Source organism: Callospermophilus lateralis, chromosome 1, assembly GCF_048772815.1.
Source record: "Callospermophilus lateralis isolate mCalLat2 chromosome 1, mCalLat2.hap1, whole genome shotgun sequence".
In the NCBI taxonomy this organism is placed as follows: domain Eukaryota; kingdom Metazoa; phylum Chordata; class Mammalia; order Rodentia; family Sciuridae; genus Callospermophilus; species Callospermophilus lateralis.
Genome location: NC_135305.1, coordinates 72,997,093 through 73,019,448, shown reverse-complemented (window position 1 = coordinate 73,019,448; position 22,356 = coordinate 72,997,093). Strand labels below are relative to the sequence as shown.

At 33.1% G+C, this 22,356-nt stretch overlaps 1 protein-coding gene across 6 annotated transcripts in view; it reads left to right on the top strand.

Moving 5' to 3' along the window:
• Positions 1-22,356, top strand: part of Dgkb (diacylglycerol kinase beta) — a 575,876-nt gene that overhangs the window by 76,106 nt on the left and 477,414 nt on the right. For all 6 annotated transcript variants that reach the window (XM_076863035.1, XM_076863026.1, XM_076863017.1 and 3 more), the window contains 2 exons: positions 6,582-6,735; positions 18,955-19,095. In XM_076863035.1, the coding sequence (XP_076719150.1) occupies positions 6,582-6,735; positions 18,955-19,095 (295 nt within the window). The remainder of the gene's footprint in view (positions 1-6,581; positions 6,736-18,954; positions 19,096-22,356) is intronic.

Genomic DNA, 22,356 nt, shown 5'->3' with positions numbered 1-22,356 from the left:
ATTCTTCCCTTTCCCCTTGTAGGGTGTTAGCATTCACAAATCAGAGAGAACATTAGGCCTTTGTTTTTTTGGCATTGGCCTAGTTGGCATGATAATTTTTGATGTAGAGTAGGATTGGGACTTACAGTCCAGCAGGGAAGAGGAGTTGCACATGCAAATCTGCTGGCATGTGTCACCACCCAGAGTGTAGCTTTTGGAAATATTCTTTATAAGTAAACACTCAAGTAAAGGAGTAATAAAAAACTGGCATAATTCATTGGAATTATACATGTATATTGGGTATTCATGATATCTCTAATGGGTTTAATTTTTCAAAGAGAAAATGTGTATGTATTTATATGTATGTTTTGTTAATACTCAATCCTGTACTTGTGACAGTGTTGGAAAATAGATAAGGCACCATTTCATCAGGTTAAGAGGGATTGTTTACAGCTGCAGTACACGAGTTAGTTGAGTAAGTTACAATGCATGCTGGAAACCACATTAAAATATTTTCATTATAATTCTTCCAATCCATAATTAGTATTTTGTAATCACTAAAATAACTTGGAGCATCATTAGCTCTCTTTGGGGTTGTTTTTTTTTTTTTTTGCCATGTATGATCTTTTACTAAAAATATGCATTTTTCATTTTCTCTTTACTGATCCTTAATAAAGGCTACGCTTAGGGCAAGGCTGATTGTAGGCAATGCATAGTCTTATAGATTATAAGCCTCTGGTGGACAAATTTTAAAATTAATATTGAAGGTTTTTACACTGTTCATTATTTCTTTTCAAAAAAAGTTGCTACGTGACAGTCTTTAGGGAATTATCAAGGAATTCTCTGAAATTTAAAGTAAGGAACAATAGAATCACAATCCAAGAAAACCATAAGAAATGGAAAATTTTAAAATACCAGTTTTTTCTGAAAGTATATTAATATCAAAAATATGTGCTTAAAATTTCAGAAAATTAGCCATCTTGCATATTTAATATCTATACTTTGGCTTAATGATCTTCCCATCAATTTTCAATTTAACATAATTAGTTAATGATATACATTAGAAAGCAAAGTTGAAATGGAAAGGATGAAAGAAGACCCCTTAATAATTTAAATCATTAACTGACTCATTGTGTTACTGTTATTTTGCCCAGTAGCTAACATAGTACCTTATACATTTAGACTTACAATCAGCATTCATAAATAGATGAGGGGAAGTCTTTCCTTGGCTGTGGTTTCAGATGTTTACTTCACCTCTAATAGCTCAAAAAGTCATTTTATTAATTAATTATTACATGACTTTTAAAACACAAAAGCATTTGTTAGAAAAATGTAAAAAGCTTTACAGGGACTATCTTCTGTCTTATATAAACATGAGTTTTATGTTCATAGGATTTTGTTAAATTGAGTCAAATCCTGTGGTTTTCTGCTAAAAACCTTTGGGTGTGTTCCTCCCATTCTATGTTAACACTGTAACTGTCCTTTGATGATTGAAAATTCTACATGATTTTCCCCAGTCCACTGGTCACCAAAAATCCTTTCCTTGGCTCCTCTTTTTGGAGTTCTCCCTCCCTCCTGTTCCGGTCTCTTACTCTTCTCATAGATCCTGTATAAATTCCACAAAAACAGGAATATCCTTACAGCTCCAGCTCTTTGCATTAACTGTTTTGTCTTTCTATAAGTTTTCTCCATCATCATCTTTATACCTTTATTCAAGAAACAGCTTATTTGGTTTAAAAATGCAACCATATCTCCCCAAATATTAAATCTTTTCTTTCTTTATTGTTTCTATAGCAGTTAATACCATCCAACATGGTGCATCTAGCATATTTTGTTGTTGTTTTCTTATTCCCTTCATTAGAAGATAAACTCCCTGATGGGAAGGATTTTTTGTGTGTGTTTCAATAACACTTTTTTCCTAACACCTATAAGATGCTTGGTACAGAGTGGGTGATCAATGATCATTTGCTGAACATGAGAAAATTCCCAACCCAAAACTGCCAGAGGAAATTAATGATAAAATTACATTTATTTTCATTCACTTCAAATATATTCAGTGTTATTTCCTTAGTATTAAAGGGGATTTAAAAACAAAGGATCCAGATGGTCAAATATAATAATGAAAAGCATATAGAAATGTGTTTGAATTTATGCCAGTTTGGCAGCAACATCTGAGCAGCGCCCTCAGTCTGCATTTGTCACAGATTCTCTGTTATCTCTCTGAATAGTCTGTGGCTGCTCCTTAAGAAAAAAAAGAAAAAGTTTTCAAAATTTTAAACATAAAGCCTGCATTTGTAGGAGCTTACATTCAATTCGATTTTTTAATTTTATTTATTTATTTATTTATTTATTTATTTATTTATTTATTTTTGTGGTGCTGGGGATTGAACTCAGGGCCTTGTGTACGCGAGGCAAGCACTCTACCAACTAAGCTTTATCCCCAGCCCTCAGTAAGATTTTTTGAACACTCAATTAAGTCTCATCCACTTTTTCTCATTAATGTTTCTGCTGATATGTCTATAAGTGATTTCATTCTATTTAAAGGCCATAATATTAAATAATCAATTGTAAAGGCAGGAGTAAGTAGAAACTCTGATAACGAAATTGGGAAAATTTCTACTAAGATAAAAAAATGTATGAAGACATCAATCATATAAAAAATGTCTAATAATTTAGATAACATAGAATTTTAGGAGATATTAAAAATATCTTTTACAAATGAAAAAAGAAAAAGGATAATTTCTCAGGATGAACATTGAAGAACCAATTCCTCAATGAATTAGAAACACTGAGTCAGCTATTACAGGGCTATGAACCTTGGGTTTTACAGCATTTTAAGTCATGTATATTAGAAAACGCAAAAGAAAGTTCTATTCCCAAGAACACAGAAAAAAAGTTGAAGAAACAATTAACATCCTCAGTACCCTTTCAGCAATCTCTTAGAAGTCACTAAGAACTAAGGAAATATTTAATCTTTGCTTTTCTGTTGTAGGCTTTTACCTTTCTATCCCCTTTCTTCCTTTTGTAGAGGCTAGTTGGTAATGAGATTTGAACCCAGGAATGCTCTACTGAGTTCCTTCCCACTTCTTTTTATATTTTATTTTTAGAAAGGCTCTGAATTTCCCAGTCTAGCCTCAAACATGTGATCCTCCTGCCTCAAACTCCTGAGTAGCTGGGCTTACAGGGTAATAGGTTCAAAAAAAATAGCACAGTATCTATTTTTAAATTCCTGCCTTCTAAAAGCAGTTTTTAAATTAATGTTGCATAATAACAGAATAGTTATTGGAAAATAATCTAAGGCTACACAAAACCTGAGGTTTTCATTTGAGAAGACACAGTGAATTTTAGTTTTTAAAAACAATAAAAAGGCAAGTTAAGATAATAAAGAACATCCATCTAACCTCAAGACAGTGTTTCCTTTTATTTGTTCTTTTTAATATTTACTTATTTTACATATTATGTGCTCCAGGGTATGTTAAACACTTTACACCAATTTTTATTACATTTAGACAACAACCCTGAACTGCTGGTCTCATATATGAATTTATATAGAGGAAATTAAGGCTTAGAGCTGCCAGAAATAAAACTAAACTGAGTTTTTTGCTTATTGAGCAAGGCAGAGCTAGGATACTAGGGAAAGCTCAGAAACACTTCATGAGTACTAAAAAAGAAAAGAAAGGGAAAAAAAGAGGGCTGCGGAGGAATATATTGTTCAAGAGGAAGAATGCTAGGTATTTCAGCTTGTTTCCTCTCTTGGTGGGACATTGTTCTAGTTTTCATCATTAAATCACAGTTACCATTTAACCATGATTCTTCTTGGGTACATAAGGCTGAGTAAAGAGCACACAATTGAAATTTGGCAGGTGTTTTCTTCAAAAAAGCAAATAAATTTCTTGCCCTTGCTCCATATCACTCAGGGCAACTGGAAGTATTGGGTTCTGAAATGGAATTGTTTTATTCTGAAGTCCTTTCTCTTGCTTTTGTTTTTGTTTGTTTGTGGGTTTTGTTTTCCTCTGTCACCAAGCTAAACTCTAAGCTTGAAATAACTGTTTCAAATATAGTCGCAATCTAAAAGGAGACACAGAGAAAAACTTTTGGCAATTTCTACTCCTTTGCACCTTCTGGAAGTTCGGATTTTATTATTAGTTTTCTACAATGAAAACAGTGAACCATGTAATGGCTTATTAAATGCATATGAAAACATGTATATAAATTTGAAGTGTATTTTTCAATATTATTTGGAATTCTTAACATTAACACTGATGATTCTGTTCACAAATATTGTTTATTTTTGTTTAACTATTTATAATATTTAGTGTGTGTGAGATATCATTATGATGCTTTAAAAATAGTAAATAATCTAATTATTCCAACAAGCTAAGAGGTACGTACTGTTATTTACATCTAATAGATGAAGAAATTAAGGCATAGATTAAATACATTTTCCACAGTCACACAGCCAATACTGGATCCAATAATTAACCCAGGTAATCTGACTTCCAATACCATAGTCTTTGTCACTTGTTATGTTGTAAATAAAATGCTGACCACAGAAGACGCAGGGCAGAAAAGGAAGTGCTACCATGATTAATCTTGCTTTTAACCACTATGCCTGTAAGTATTTTCATTCCACAAACTTCCTTATAACTTTGCAATTAAATCAACTCTCAGTTCCCCAAAGGTCATCATACATATTGAAGATCATCTACCAATGTTGGTCACTCATCTGGTTGAATGTATTTTTTCCCCCTGTAATTGTTAATCTCTAAGGAATGCTATTAGTGAGAGTAAGTGCCCCTTCTCAAAATTTAGGTTGAATACAGTGGCCTGGAAGTGGGCCTCATCTTTGTATTGTGAAATGTTGACTACATTCATTTTGTTAAATTGCTCTTTGGAAAAACTACTTCCTAAGGCTATTCTTCATATATTTATATTATTCATAGATTTTAGTTATGTAAATTCACTTTACTGGAAGATTTCAAAATATTTTGTGGTAGTGGTGGAGATTTATTTAATATAAAAGAAAATGAAGTCTTTTTACAGCCACCAGTATAAATGTCTTATTTGTGAAAATGAATAAGCAAAACAAAACTAAACTAAACTGAAAATGTCAGATTGAAGTATAGGCAGAATCTTGGAACTATTAATAAGTGAAGTTTTTGGTTTCACTTTTTTTACTTGAGATTACATTAAGTTACAAAAATGATACTTAATTAGTACATGATCCAGGTTTAAAAAATCTACTTTCTCTAATGATATCCCTGATTGTTATATTCCATTTGGGGTTTATTCAAAATATTATAACAATAACACAATGATAATGATAATAATAGGTGGTGGTTGATCATATTTCAACACCTTCCTCTAATATTTTTATACAGGAAAAATAGACTTTTAAGATTCTGAAATAACACTTTAGAAAATTAATTTTATTCTCACTTGCCAGGAGTTTGAACAAAATTAAAAGCATCAGCCTGCCAAATTTCGTTTTTGTCCTATTTTTAGTTTTATCTCAGTACATTAAGCAGGGTAAGAAAAAATGGCCCTTGAAAGGGCTCCCTATGAAGCCCATCTGCAGTTACATTCTCTTTCTTTTGACCCATGTGGCTTTATTCCAGCCTTTTCTCTGTAGGTCTTCTAGTCCTTTCAAATGAATAAGACCCAAGACAATTCCTCAGGCCTTCTCTTCTACATTGTCTACATCTGTTTCTCAGGAAACATACCCATCATTATTTCTTCAGTCACAGAGGTTTTGGCCAAGTGCAATACAATACCATTCACATGCCTTTTCCCCAGAGTACCACCTGCTTGTTCCCAGTTTCCCCAGCAGAAGTCAGACTCTGGTCCATTGTCCTCCTCTGCTGGGAGCTGAAAGCAAGCTCTCTGATGGCTCTTGAGCAATGCTCCTGTTTACCTTGAGGTTGAAGGTGGCTTCTGTCACCATTCACCAAGTGGACACAGCAACACTCAGTGCCATAATAATGCTCTTTAAATTAAGTTCTAATCAACATGGTTCTATAATGAAGAAGGGTGTGTAATGATCTTGAATTATGTTTCTTTGAAAGTCTGTGCATGAAGTTTTGCACTATTTTATCAAGTGATCTCGGTATTTAGTTGGAACAAGTCAGCAACTTTTGACAACTGTCAAAATCAGTACTCACCATTATGAACAAGAAAAGGAGATAAAGATCTCCTTTCCTTGTGTGTGCCTGTTGGGATTGTAAGACTCTGCATTGGCTTATTCACACCATCATCTGATCTAATCATTGTCACTTGGTGGGACAGGAATAAGAACACCAATTTGTAGATGACAAAATTGAGTTTCAGAGAGCAAATTTTTCAGGTCATACAGATACTGTGGAAATAGAAACATCTAACTGGAAATTTCCTTCTCTTCCTGCTTACACCACTACAGGTGAGACATATATCCCATTGCCAATGTTAGTGTAAGACTGGCCAACCTATTTCTCAACTTGGTATTTTCCTTTTGTAAACCTGGATATAACAAATGTTGGAGGTAATGCCTAGTAATGATTTTGAAGATAGCACTAAATCTTAACATTTGGCTGGATCTTAAAATATATTTAAAAATTGTTTTTCAGACCATAGATTTTGAAGGTTTCAAGCTATTCATGAAGACATTCCTGGAAGCCGAGCTTCCCGATGATTTCACTGCACACCTTTTCATGTCATTTAGCAACAAGTTTCCTCATTCTAGCCCAGTGGTTAAAAGTAAGCCTGCTCTCCTTTCAGGTGGTAAGTTTATTTACTTTAAAAGTGTCTATTCAGTTAAAATCTCAAAAAATTAGTATCAAGTTCTCTTTAAAAGGGAAATGACAATTTGATTAAAACTGTCTTTTTTTCAGGATTTATAATCTACACTGTGATTGTGTAAATCATTTAAAATGCCTCCAAATAATAATTAAACATTAGAGAACATATAATCCATCATTATCTATCACTTGACCTGCAAGTCCAGGTTGAGGTAATAATTTTAAGACATAAAGTTTAGAAAAGTATTATTTTTAAATGACCAAATATAGACAACTACATATTTGAAAATATAATCTCAAAGCAGTATGTCTAGAAAACTTATAATATTTAAAATCAATTATGATAATTACCAGTATACTTTCAGAATTTTCGATTTGTAAGCTCAGAATATGTTTTTTATTTATATCTCTGATAATTATTATTTTTTAACACAAAGGTGGTCGCTCTCTTGTTATGGGTAGTATTTTAGAGATGTAGAAGTACATTAATACTTATTGATAACAGTATCAATCTCCATTCAGTTAGGAAAATGGAAATTTCACTGTATTACACAAAATAATGCAAAATCAGAAATTGTCTTAATTGTGTGGAGGATTGAAAAAGCAAAGGGGGGACCCAATGTTTAGATAGTGAGAACAGTAAGAATCATGTGCTGCCCCTAGATTAAAGTAATCAAAAGCCAAAGGCATGGAGGAAGGACCTCTTGATTCGGGAAATAGTTCTGAGATGAGAGCATCACCTGGAAGATCTAGCCCTAAGATTGCTGTGGAGCAGGTTCTTCCTTGCTGACTTTCATAGATCAGCAGTTCAAGAAGGAGTCTGTAGCCCTGGACCTCAGAGCTCTCATGAGGGTGCATCACGGTGGTCTGTGTTGGACCATGTAACAGAAAGCTCCTGTCCCTTGTTAGCAAGGCATTAAGCTGGAGAATAGAAACTACTGCCACTGCAACCATGTGTTGTAGGGATGAATTGATGAAGAGCTGGCTGCCTAGCAAGAGCCTGCCCTTTCCCCTTCCTCCTGCCTTCCGTCTCTATCTGGTGTCCCCTAAAGACCCAGTAGGAGTTCAGCTGGCAACAGAGAAATGTAGGCATTGAAATATTTCTCACTCTTCAATATCAGGGATTTTCTGAAGGCTTAAATATTATTGTGGATCAGAAATAATTTTCTTTTTTTCATTGGTTGCTCAAAACATTACAATGATCTTGACATATCATATTTCTTTTCTTTATATATATGGTATCTATTGGTATTTACTGTATTGAAGATGAGATATTCTAAAAATAACAATAATCAACCCATTTCATGCTAACAAAATTAACCTATTTTATTAAAAATAGCTATTTTAAAAACACAAAATGACCGAGAAATGTGGCATGATTCTGCATAATTACTAATCTCTTTAATGCCTATCTTTACTGAGGACCATTGGATAATCTTACCTGTGCTTGTTTCTGTTGCCATATCATATACCATAGGGCCTCTTGAGAACCTTGCTGTACATTCATGACAGAATGAGAGTCAAACATTATCTTAGTATTAGTATGAAAATTGTTGTGATGTTCCAAATTCCCTGAAGGTAATTCAGGGATCCTAGGAGAGCAGCCAATGATCTGAAGAACAAGAACCTTAATATCAGAAAGTAGAATACTGAAGTGCTGAATAAGAGACAAGGAAAAGTTTAATAGCTACTACACTGATAATTAAAAACTTAAAAATATATAATTAAGAAACAGGTGGTTGAGCCTTAAACAAAGCTAGAATATCTGATCAACTGTTGGCATTATTACACCTTATGTTGTGACTCTACCCCCTCTGTTAAGAAAGTTACCTAATTTTCTAAGACCTGTCAGCTGTTGGTACAAACTTTTAAAAATCAAGTGAACACTTTTACTATGGTAACCCATGAGATATATGACAACTTACCATGTTTACCATATTTTTTCCTCTAATATATTTTTAGTTCTTTAAATAATTCCAATTACATCATGGATTAAAAAAAAAATCACACCTGCTGTTTTTTCTCAGACTAAATTTCAATAGTTGGTCCATAAATTGTAGTGTGAGACTTGAATAGTGTTCCAGTATAAACATTTTAAAATGAGATGATTCCTTATTGACCTAGAAATTAAAACTTCCCAGTTCTCTCTTCATGCTATAATTGATTGCGTGTAACTCAAATTGAATAAAATAACAAACCTGATATTGCAGTTTGCATTAACTAATACTGTCCTTGGATTTTGAGAAAGAAGAGGGTGTTCTCAACTTGGTATTTTCCTTTTATAAACCTGGATATAACAAATATTAAAATCTCTTTCTTTTACATCCTATAAATGTTTATGTTGTCTGTACAGGATGTAAAAGAAAGAGATTGTAATAACTTATTTATACTTAAATTTACTTTTCTTCTAACAGCATATATTAAGTGCTAAATATAAGATGTCTGATTTACTAGGAGTAAAAACCAAATCAAGGGGAAAAAATAAGGAAGGGTTTGTCCTTAGGCTGCACTTCATTTGGGACAGTCTCATAGTTCAGAGATCGACTTGAAAGGAAAAAGGCTGTGTGACCCTTACGCCCTCATGCAGCAACGATACATTACCTTCCATTTCTTTTCAAAGTCTGGCATACACATTGTAGAATTAAGTGCCTAGTGTCCTTTCCAAGACCATTTCTACCCTATTTTCTTTTCAGAAATATCTTTGATAGTTTATCCTAAAGAACAAGGAACACTAGACAGCAATGAAATCTTCAAGGGCCAAGGTTTTCTTGACTTAGAAGCTGAAAACATAAATGTCTTTCTGTTCCCAGAACCTTCCTTTGTAATAATATATTATCTAGATAAGGTGTATTTGTGGTTGAAAAATCACAGTGACTTTTGAACAGAAAAGTACCATCATGAATTTTTTGTTTTTCCTGTTAGATTTCACCGTATTCAATTACCACAATACTACCAGTAATAGGATAGCTATTCATTACTGTGCATGTCAGCTAAAAAATAAGAGTTCCTCAATAAAATGCAAAATTAAAAAGAAAAAAAATTCTCTCATCAAAGATTAATAGTCAAATATAGGAGATATATTGCAAGCAAGACATTTAGTTTTCATAGACTAAATTTTTTTAAATATAAAAATATAATATAAATAGGTATAAGGTTTGTGCAAAAGTATATGCATATGTGTAGCAGTGTTTTGTTTGACTTGAAATACCTAATGATTCATCTGGAATTTCATAATATGGGTGAGTTGTCTTTGTGAAATACTTGGTTACAAAATAAGGTACTTTTATTATTTACATGAAGGTAAAATCACTTCTACTCTTCCCATTTTGGAATTTGGATTTTTTAAAAATATTCATAATGTAAAATATCTGCAGAAGTCTCATGCCTCTTCTGCCCCTTCTTATAAATGCCAGTTCCCTGTCCCTAATCTTCCACTTTTCTCCCAATTCAATGAGGAACTACTCTTCTTACTTTCATCCTTAGAGTAAATCACTTTATAAACATTTTTCATTGAGTTAGAATTCTGCATTTTTTACAAGTACTCCCAACCTCCCAAATATAAATTGATATTCTGAGCTCAATATTTTTATCACTTCAACTTTAATAGTATATGACCTGAGATGACTTTCACAAATATAGAGATTGCTGACACTATGAATTCCTAATACCTGGTGTTTATATGACCTTAAAACTTCTTAAGCTTTAACATAAATATTTTATAAAATTGCCTATTATTGATACTATCCCTTAGAAACATTTATAGAATTTTCTAAACTTCCTTAAGCTCATTTAAATGTATCCTCACAATCTCAACACAATGACATTTGTTCACATCACTTAAATATAGCTAAAGTCAAATATAAAATTCTTCAATTACTCCTTATAAAACCAAAAACTGTTTCTTTAGTTCGTAAAGTATATCCACATGTAGCTCATCCTCTGGGTGTTCCATAAGATATTTTAAAACTATGTCTGAAAGTAAACTAATTATATTCTACTCAAAACTTCTTCTATTTGTACTTTCTCTTTTGGTGAGTGGCACCCCAAATCTATCAATTTCCTAGCACTAAATATTGGATGTCCCCAACTGTTTAGGGTTTCATTCCTCATCACGGAATACTCTGTATTAGTCATGATGACCACTTCTTCCCAATCATAATTTGATTCATCATTGTTTACGTCATAGACTCTCAATTAGTGTGGCTCCCAACTTGAATTTGCATCTCCAAATGTTCTAACAGAAACCTGATTATATTACTTTTGGGTTTACAAATTTCAGGTCTTACCATCAATTATTGTAGTGCTTTTATATTAAACGTGGTTTTCAATCAAACATAAATCCCTGATTCTAAAAACTAATTGAGTATTTGAAGGAACTGGGTACAGGAGACAGGAATACATGGAATCTTGGTCACCCTCACCTTTTGAAATACCCGTTATGAAGCTTCCTTAGTGAGGCTCCAAGTCCCAGGCATGTTGCCTGTGTTAACTGTGTTAGTTAGGAAGACGATAATATTTAGATCCACAGCCTGAAGCACAATGCTATGCAGGTTACAGAGTTTTCCCACAGTCCTATATATTTCATGCCTACTGTTTACTATGACTTGAAGTTTCTGTGCTTTCTTAGGACTCCGTGCTTTCTTGCTTTATGTTCCCTCTTCCCTTATCCCTAAAGAAAAACCCAACTCCTCCTTAAAACCTTTACTAAAGCTTCAGTCTAATTACATAGCACACACTGGGTTCCATGCTAGAAACTCAATGATCAATGACATGGGCATAACCAAAGTGTGCCAGTAGGAAGCAACCCTGGCATTGATGTAAAGGAAGCAGCATATGCATCTTATAGCATCTTTGTATGGTTCCCATGGAACTAATATCAACTCTACACAGACACTCTGGAAATTAATTGCCTTCAGTTAAATTATCTTTCTTAAAGACAGCAATTAACCAATTATTGGTTACTGTTAGTTTCTCAAAAACTATAGAAACTAAAAGAGAATATGATTTATTGACTCATACCTATAATATTTATTTCTGTAAGGTTTCACAATATCCAAAATGTTGAATCTATAATCTGGTATTAGCCACAGCTCATTGTAATTTTTTTTAATTGTTGGGTCCTATTAGTTATTTGATAGGACAAAAAAATAAGATTTCCCCCAGCACCCTTTAAATCAGATCAGGTCGTTAATTAATCAGTTATGCATTTAGTTACTTACTTTATTCATTCTTTAATTCATACATCTAAACATACACTTATTTAAACACATTATATGACCAGAAATTCTATAGGAAAGTTGAAGATTGTTTAAAACCAATCAGAAATAGACAGAAAATTATGTGATCAATTATATTACAATAAAATAAATGCTGTGATTTCTTGTGAACTGATGATGAAGAGAGCACAGTGAAGGAGATACACCAGTGAGACTGCAGTAACAGGAATGTGAGCTATGGTAGGGCGCATCTGGATTTTTTTACATGAAGTGGTCAGGGAAGAGTGTATACTGATGTGAAAGGTGGAAAGGGAGTTCCAAAAACAACAAAGCAACAAGTACATTGCTATTCATATTTTTAAAAGCATGTCTAATGAAAGGGTAGTTTGTGAATTTTAAGACATCTAATATTTATTTGGTGAAAACTGTTCAGTTACAATGTGCCACTTACTGTTCATATCGCTGAGGATTCATCAGTGAGAAAAATAGAATTCTTTTTCCATATTTATTTATAATCCTCACAGTCAGCTTTCTATCACTATAACAAAATAGTAATTCATTTACAAAGAAAAATGGTTTACTTTGGATCACAGTGTTGGAAGTTCTCTAACATAATTGATTCTCTTTATTGCTTTGGACCTGTGGCAAGACAGCACATCACTGTGGGAGCACATGACAGAACAAAACTACTCCCTTCATAGCAAGGAATCAAAAGAAAGAAAAGGGAAGGAGGGAGTCACATAATCCCCTTCAAAGGTGGGTCCTCAATAACCTAGAGACCTACTGATAGGCCCCACCTCTTCAATGTTCTACTCAATAGTGCCATTCTGGCAACCAAGCCCCTAGCACATGGATCTCTGAGGGATATTCAGTATATAAACTATATCCTAATTCTAGTAGGGAGAGAAAGACAACCAAATAAGTAAATATATGTAGTGTGAGATGGAGGAAGGTAGAACTGATTAGGAGCACTGAGAAGTCCAGATGGGCTAGTGAAGATGAAGTGATCAGAGAATAGCAAGAGGAGAGGTAAGAATGGCAGTCAAGCCATGTGGGGAAGGGTTTTGACTGTAATGCTAAGTTATTAATTGTATCCAGCAGAGATCAAAGTCATTACAAGATTATAAGCCAGAAAATAATCATACTGCCAGTGATATGGAAGAGGGAAATGGCTGAAAGTAAAAAATGGAGCAGAAGATGATAATTAAAAATAGAGAAAAATAACAACTACCTCTAAAATAAGTTAAGGTACTCTTTCCATAGTTCCCAGCCCTTCCATTGCCAATCTGATGGGGTGATGGTTGATGATTTGTGATGCTGGGCTATGCATATAAATTGGCTGTGATATCCATAGTAGAATTTAGTTTATTTCATGTTTTCTATGATACCAAGGAGTTATGCCACAGTACTTATTTTACAAAGAAAAAAAACCCCTACAATTCTTTTTTGTCCATAGGAAGTTAAGCAATTAAAAATTGTGCAATGAAAATCAGGTACTTGAAACTATGGGAGAAGTTTTTTCTGCAAATGACCTTATTGAATGTTCTTACCAAGAGGCTTAATTAATTGTAATGAGAATAAATTATTATGCTTATATAGATTGTCTTGGGGATATGTGCATATATATATATATGGTACCTCTTAAGGCAGAAGTCATTTATTGAGGAGCAGAGACAGATTTATTTTTTCCCTCTCTAACCTCACAGAATCATCCTTAAATTATAAAACCTCAATTCAGACTGCCTTTAGAATTGTACCTTTGCAATACAGGTTTGCCCCTCTTTTCTAAGTGTAAAGTGGTAATACATGTATTATTATTTTTATATAGTATAAACTTATCCAATGTTTCTAGAACAGTACCCCCTAACTCCTGCTCTTCTTCAAGTCAGCTACATATAAATGCTTTTTTTTTTTCGGATTTTTATGCCAATCTCCAGATGGATGAATCCAAGAGTATGCTTACATTCTCAGGGAGGTATGTCTGGCCCCAGTCTCACATCAGGGATGACATTCCACAGACTGTACTCACATTTTGAGGAATGACTATTTTACATTACTTATTGATTTGTTATCTGGTATATTTAATTTTTCCATCAGTTATGTAAGCATAAAGAATACAAAATAATTATAATACCATCCTTAGACAAGTATATTTGGAAGGTTAAGAGATTAAGTGTAAGACTCATAAAATATATGGCAGTACTCTGTCAAATGTTTCTATTCTTGATTATGCTGCTCAACCTGACTTTTAATGTTGATATTGGAAATATAACTATACCACAGTACTATGTGATAAATTGCTTTGTAAGACTGAAAAACTTATGAAGATTGAAGCAATATAAAAAAATGGAAAAGCAAAGTTGTTTATTTTCTTAAGTTTATAAATGTAATTAATTGCATGAATTTTGCATATTTCATTGTAAAAGATGACAGGAAACAAGATAATGCCACCTTTTTATTATCTGAAATGAAATTTTTGAAAATAAAACAAACTGCATCAGAGGTACCAATTTAACATGTATTAAAAACTCGTTTGTTAATAACTAAACCTTAAAGTCAGAATTAAATATGTCTAATAGAACAAAACTTTTTAGCTTATTGTTTCAAGTAAAATGTCTAGATTGGAGTAGAATGAAAACATGTGCTTGAAGTAAATGATAATAGTATGCAATATTCAATTTTATTAATGCTACTTTATAATGAAAATATTGAGAAGAATCTTCTCTGTTTATGTCTCTATGTGTGCATCAAATCATTTTAAAAACACAGAAAGGTGCTAAGTACAAAATAATTATTCCTGGTAAAACTCACTGTAATTACAATGTTTATTTTTCACTTTTATTGTGTACTTCATGATGAGTATATATACATATGTAAATGTTTGAGGCATGTGGACATTTATAGTGTGTTCTGGATTTGCTCTTGCTTCACTTTTGTGATGAAATATTTAAAATAGTATGACCTGAGGCAGGTGAGAGAACCAAATTGAGTATCAATGAATCAAATGATCTTCAGAGCTACATAGGAGGCAAAAAAAAAAAAAAAAAAAACACAAAAAACACCTTTTGTTTTGCTTAACTTCCTGTTTTCTTTCAATTCTGAAGTGAGAATTTCACCAATTTTGGAAGAGGTAAATAGTCTTTTTTAATGGGAAGTAGAATTTTGACCCTCTTTGACTAGGGATGCAAGTAGTAGAGTGCTTGCCTAGGACAGGTGAGGTGCTGAGTTTGAACCCTAGAATGGAAGGGGGGAAAAAAAAAGAAAGAAAGATGGAAGGGTAAAGAAAGAGAAAAAAAGAAAAAATGAAAGAAATAAAAAATTAATAAAAAAGATTTTGAGTCTCTTCATCACAAGCTGTTGATGCTAGGAAGTAATAAATGATGCTGGTTATCATCTCACTGAGGAGTTGTAGTCAAGAAAGTAGGCTTGCAATCTCTTATGTGTTGTTTCCTATGCTTCTTCATGATAATTTACACAAAGTGCTTAAAAACTAATGAACTGTAGCAGGGGAAAACAAGTAGTGGAGATATGTCAGCTAGACTTAGGGAAATGGAAAAGGTGAAGGGTTAATTAGGGTGTAAACCCCAAAGCCTGCTTTCAGTAAACAAAATGAAAACATGAAGAAATGTTGTCATTACCTAAGAGAAAGTGGGTTGATCTTGAGGAGAGTATTGGGAGCAGGAACAAACCTCTGGGCTTTTTCATTAATCACCCCAAAATTTAATAAAGTCAGTGAAGGGAAAAACTGTGGTATATCCAGACAATGGAACGTTAGTGCTAAAAAGAAATGAACCAACGTCTCATAAAAGTCATAGAGGATATTTATTTGCATATTACTAAGTGATAAAAGCCAAGCTAGAAAGGCTACCTGCTGTATAATTCCAACTATATAATATTCTGAAATAGGCCAAACTAAGGAGAAAATTTTAAAAAATCAGTGCTTTGTTAGACGTTGAAGTTGGGAGATGAATGGGCAGAACACAGATTTATAGTACAGTGGAATGTCTCTGTTTGAGGCTATGGTGGCAACACATTTGTTTAAACTCATAGAAGGTAAAACACAAATAGTGAACCCTAATATAGATTGTGGAATTAAGTGTCAGTATGTATTCTTCAGTTGTTAGAAAGGTTCCACTCTGAAGGGATGTCAATAGTGAAGGAGAGGCTGCATGCGTGGGAACTGAGAGAGAAATATCTCTATCTTCCCCAAATTTACTACAAAACTAAAGCTTCACTAAAAATTAAAAGTCTTAGAATATTAATAAGGTCCAGTTCTATAAATTTTTGCTATCAAGTAATTATGAAAAAGGTCATTGAAAGTTTATGCTTTGATGAATGCTATCATAAGTCATAACAAAAAAGTATATAGTTTCCTTCTCGAATTTGACTACAATTAGGTTATTGGGAGAGTTACTTAGTTCTTCAAATTATTCTTTAGATAGATGACTATTTGTTTTAGTTTTTTAATGTAGAACTATGACAAAATTAAATGTATGCTAGGACTTTTAAGAAAATGTCATGAATAGAAAAAGGAAAATATTTTTCTCCAACAAAAACAATTTTAGTACAGGAATATGCTCCTTCAAATCTGAGGATAAATGTATATGTGTAGGCTTCTACTCATTATAGGGAAGAAAAACAGAGAATCATGTGGTCCTCACATTTTCTAATTATTTATATTCAGTGCTGTATTATGAAAACAGTTAACCAAATATCATGCACCTTATTTTTTTGAGTACAAATTATCATTCTAAATGAGTGAAAATTTAATAACTTCTAAACAAGTGAAAACATAAAATGTTTAGATTTCTTTCAAATAAATGAGACAACTTGTTATTTTCTTTCTTCCTTTTTTTTTTTTTTTTGTTCTGTGTTTTTGTATTAAAGAATTAAGTTGAGCTGATTAAATCACTTCAGTACCACAGGGGGAAAGAGGATTAGCTCATCTGGCAGGATGAGTTAGGTCATAGTTTATCCAACCATAATTCAAGTGCTGTGTTCTTCAAGTCTGCAAGTTAAGGTTGTGTCAAGGGTCAGTGCCAAAATGTCTTTTATCACAAGTTGGAACTTATTTCTGCAGCTGGCTAATCTTTAATTGGATAGTCCCAATTATTTGGGTATTTTTTTAAAGCTCAGGATTATCTTTAATTTTCTGCCTTCTTTGGTTTATAAAAATAGTTAATACTTTGTATTAGAGATATATAGTAATATCTCTGTTATGAAGAAAAATCTGTTTACAATTTATGTCCCTTTATTGATAAGTATGAATGAGAGTAGTGTTAAAGTTGAATGTACAGGTATCTGGGATAAGTAAAACTTCAGTAAAGAAAATGAAGGAAGTATCTAAAATATTGTTTTTGAAACTGGATGTGATTTGTCAGTGGCTAGTAAACTCAGGTTAAAAGGTCTCTGACAGAATTTGGAAGATGAAATAAGGTAAAATGGAATAATGGTAGGTCAGCACAGAGCAGAAAATACTTGGGCATTTATTAAAACTCACTAGTGTGATATGTGCTGGGGTAAGATCCTTTTTTAAAAAAAAATTCTCTTTTTATTGACCTTGAAGAAAAATTACTTTGTAGACCACTTTTGTAGAATAAAAAGAAATGGAATTTCTTGCTGTCTATGCAACTTTAGTAAATTAATATGCATATGTCCATAAAAGGGGGAAAATGCAATCTCTCTTATAGGATTAATATGAGAATTGAGTGGTATGTATTAAAGCCCCTACCATACATCATACTATATATTAGACATTCAATTAATCATATAGTTTATTAGCAATATTGACAATGGAAAAAAAGACATTTCATAAAGCATTAAATTATATGCCTGACAATCTTAAGATAGCAAGGTAAGAGGATAGGTATGCAATTGATATAATATATCTAAAGAAACGAGTATCTAAGAGATAAACAGGAAGGCAAATCTGTGGTACCAAAAGACAGGTTTACAAAACTGTATTTGGTTGGGATTATTTCCTCCTTTCCATTCTCTACTGGTCAATTAGGAATCCTGCACCCATTCAGCCCTTTAGATATTCCAACCAAATATCCCTGTTGTTGCCAAATTGACCTCAAAATATAATGATATTTACCCTCAGGCATTCTAAGGCACACAAGGTCTGGTTTCAGAAACTTCTCTGTTAGAAGGGACTAAGTTTATTGTAAGCAAATTGTAGTTAGATCAGATAGGTAATCAGCAATTACCATCAGTTGTGAATAGATTTTCATGTTCTCTCTACCCTGAAGGGACTAAGTTTATTGTAAGCAAGTTGTAGTTAGATCAGATAGGTAATCAGCAATTACAATCAGTTGTGAATAGATGTTCATGTTCTCTCTACCCTTTTCTTGGAACAAGGCAATAAATAAGGTTTTTGAAATGAAGTGAGAACCACGTTAAAATCATACTGTAGTCATGTGCTTTTACCTTTTAATTAAATGTCCATCATAATTATTTAGATTGTTTATGTTCTCTTCACTCTTGCTCATCCACAAATTCCTTGATGGCATAAAGGATGTCTTATTTATGGTTCTCAGAAATATTTGACATATATACTTGTTTTGTGAATGAATGATTACTTATTATCAATATATAGATCACAATTTGACATACTCATATTTTTTCAGTTTTTGTGAAAGGCTGATTTCCATTGTCTTCCTAGCCAACTTTTAATTGTCATTGCCTAAGACAGAGTAAGGTGTAGTAGAAATGGTATGCCAGTTCACCCTGAACAACAGAATCCTGATACTAATACCTAGTTCAGGCAGCTCAGCCCCCATGTTCCTGGATCCCAAAGTATTCTCTATTCCACATTCCAGTCAGAGGACATATCTGTCTCTTCTGTACTGGAGTTCCACAGAAGTGGGTCGTTCTCTGTCAAATAAATATGTAGGTGTTTATATAGTTGTGTGTTATCTATTTTCTTTATTCTTTTTTTTTTTTTTTGAGAGCACTTTGAATGTTTTTAAATGTATTTTTTCCAGGTCTGCGAATGAATAAAGGTGCCATCACTCCTCCCCGTACTTCTCCTGCAAATACGTGTTCCCCAGAAGTAATCCACCTGAAGGACATTGTCTGTTACCTGTCTCTCCTTGAAAGAGGAAGACCTGAGGATAAACTTGAGTGTATGTGTTTTTTCATTTAATTTGATTTTTGTGGTTGGAGGCAGGGGAACAAACTGGATTTTGATGAGCTTAAAATTGCACCAACTATGCTTGTCTAAATTTTTTGTAAATTAAGTAACCTTGCTTAACAATATAAATTCCTCCTCCTGAGAATCAATTAAAAATATTAAGACTTATCAATTTCAATTTGTTAAGTTCCATTTATAGCCAGTGATTTCTTAAGCATATTTTTGTTTTATATGACTTTTAAAGAAAAGTTCTCAATTCTTTTGTGTTAAAATGATGCTGTTACAAAGCATCCTTTGGTGAAAAAGTATTGATTCTGGTGTGAAGTGGTATGGTATGAAGAGGTGTTCCTATTAGTAAGCCAAAAATTGTCCCTATATATATCCCGCCTGTATCCTTCTCCCATGGATACATCTCTATTGCAATTTTCAGTGTTAATAATCCCCACTCCCTTTTTGGCCAATACCAACATAACACTTAAATGCCAAATTCGAGAGTCTTATTTATAGGACTTGACTCTGAATATTACAAATTATTAAACAAGGCCTTTGTTCCTTCACTTTGACAGGTAGAGAGTTCCTATCTGCTGCAAGTATCAATTATTCTCTTTCATAAAATATAGTGACTGAGCTCTCTCTGGTGGCAATCTATACACATTGCAATGCAAGAAAATATTTTTCGATTACTCTAAACCTGATCATTTGATATTCTATTATCTCTCAAAGCTTTTAATGAATATAATGTTGAAACTTTATTAAATAATCTAATTAATTTGATTACATTAGATATCATTAAGATGAATTTAAAATTTTACTACTAAAATGATGGTGAAGCTAATTAATCCAAACTTTAATATTTCTAAAGTAAATGTAAAACATTGTGATATTTCTAAGTTATGATTAGGAAGTGTTTTTAGTTCAATTTTATTAATTTTTGATAATGTTTCTCCTACAAATAAAGGGTTTACCAAAATAAGATTATTCAAGAGTCACACCTGCTTAGGTTATAAATAAACCATATGCACATCATCTTTAAATATATATTTATTATTCATAAATGTTACATATTTACATTTCAAGATTTATTTCATATTCCTAAGAACCTAAAGAAATTTCTCTCACTCCAACATAAATATTAATGTTCAGTGAATTCTTTTGAAGTAATGGCCAGAGAGAAAGTTTGCTCAGGTGTTATCAGAACCATATTTGGGATGATTAAAAAGATATAAAGACAAATATTTTTTCCAGATCTAAGAATGAATAAAGACCCCATCAATCCTCCCCAGTGGTCTTTGTTGTAGTTTAATTATTTCTGGGTCAAATGGAAGTGTGTTGCTTTTAAGGTGTAATTTCTAAAAAGCGTGCTTTTCTGTTTTCAGTTAGAGTTCTTGAACATACCTGACCTTTGTCCACACTACAGGCAGAATATGAACTCATGAGCCATTCAAAAACATTTGCTGAATCAAGTCAAGCCAATATGACATTCACTTTTCTTCATAGTTATCAGCACCCTTTGCTCTGTTGTTTCTTTGAGTTTCCCAGTTCTTTTTTATAAGCTTACACCAAATTGACCTACGGTTTCCCTTTCCCCACCCCCCCAACAGTGTTTTCATACTCTTCTGTTATTATTGGGGTTTTTAATCAAACTCCTCAAAGTAAATGATACCCTAGTCATCTTCTCTGTTTTCCTATTTTGTGATCCTTAATCTGGTTAGCCATCACAACCATCAGGTTTGTGTTTTTTACTTTTTCTTTTATAATGCCAATGCCTGACCCTTTCCACATCAACTAAATCAGAATCAATCCCCCTCACCCAATTTCTTAGCAATTTGTCATACATTTTCTCCTACAAATGCACATTTACAAACTCCTAATATTCATTCATATGTTCTTTTACAGATTTTAAAAAAACTCAGTAAGACTTTAAAAAGCATTTAATAGTGTTTAGTTTAGAAGGGTTATGACCTATTAAACAGAAGAATTAAAAGAAGAAAAGCAATTACAATTAACACAGACATAGGTGTGATCAAGCATCTAAAATACTTAACTTTTGTATGTGAATACTGAATTTGGTTCTTACTTTCAGGTAGCTAAGTAGAAAGGAATACATATATGTTGATTTCGAGGTTCTCCATCTTTATCACCCATAAAATTACCTATAGGTCTGTGCCCACAGCTTGCAGGGGCCCTACTCTTGCATATCTGATTCAGCAGACCTGTCATGTGAGCTTGAAATTTGGTTTTGTGACACATTTGCTAATGCTCCTGGTCCAGGGACCTCATTTAGAGAAGCACGGGTTCATGCGACTTTTTTCTCTTGAGTTGTTTTTTTTTCTCTTGAGTTGTTTTTTCTCTTGAGTTGTTCTAGCTATTTCTCTGCTGTGACTAAAGGACCAGACCAGAACAACTGTAGAGAAGGAAAAGTTCATTTGAGGGCTCACATTTTTAGAAGTCTTAGTCCATAGAAGGCCTACTCCTTCCTCAGGGCTCAATGTGAGGTAGAGCATCATGGTAGAAGAATATGGAGAGGGAAGCAAAGAGGAAGTCTCTGCTTGCCAGATACAAATATATACCTCAAAGCCACATCCCCAATTCCCACCACCAGCCACACTCTATCACTTCAGTTACTACTCTACCAGGGAATTAATTCACTAATTGAATTAAGACCCTCACAACCCAGTTTTCTCCTCTGAACTTTCTTACATAATCTCCACGTGAGCTTTTTGGGGGACATCTCACATCTAAACCATAACACACATACATAGTTCATGTGACATAATTGTTGTGCTTCCTGGAATAGTGGCAGTGCTTATAAAATTCTTTCATCTGGGTTATTAGATAAAATGCATACATCACTGTCACTGTTTAGGAAAGGAAGACATTTCCCCACAATAATGTTTTATACATCTATTCAATTCTTTCCGCCACTTTCTATCTCCCTTTTTGTCTTTTTCTGCGAGATATTTACATAATGTTTCATAAAAAGCTTATCCTGTAGAAAAGAAACTAATGAACAAACGTTCTTGAGCTTTCTACCTATTACAAGCCATTTCTTAACCCCATCCTAATTTCTCTCTGAGGATCTTGATTGTCCTGAAATTATCAAGTAGAAGGTGTTTATTAACTTGTCCCCATATGCTCTTAGAAAGAATGTGTGCTTGTCTCTGTGTCTGTCTATCTCTTTGTTCTGTCTCTCGGGTGTTGGTGCTACAAGGGCATTCCACTTTTTAATCTTCCCTTGTTGGTATCAATTTCC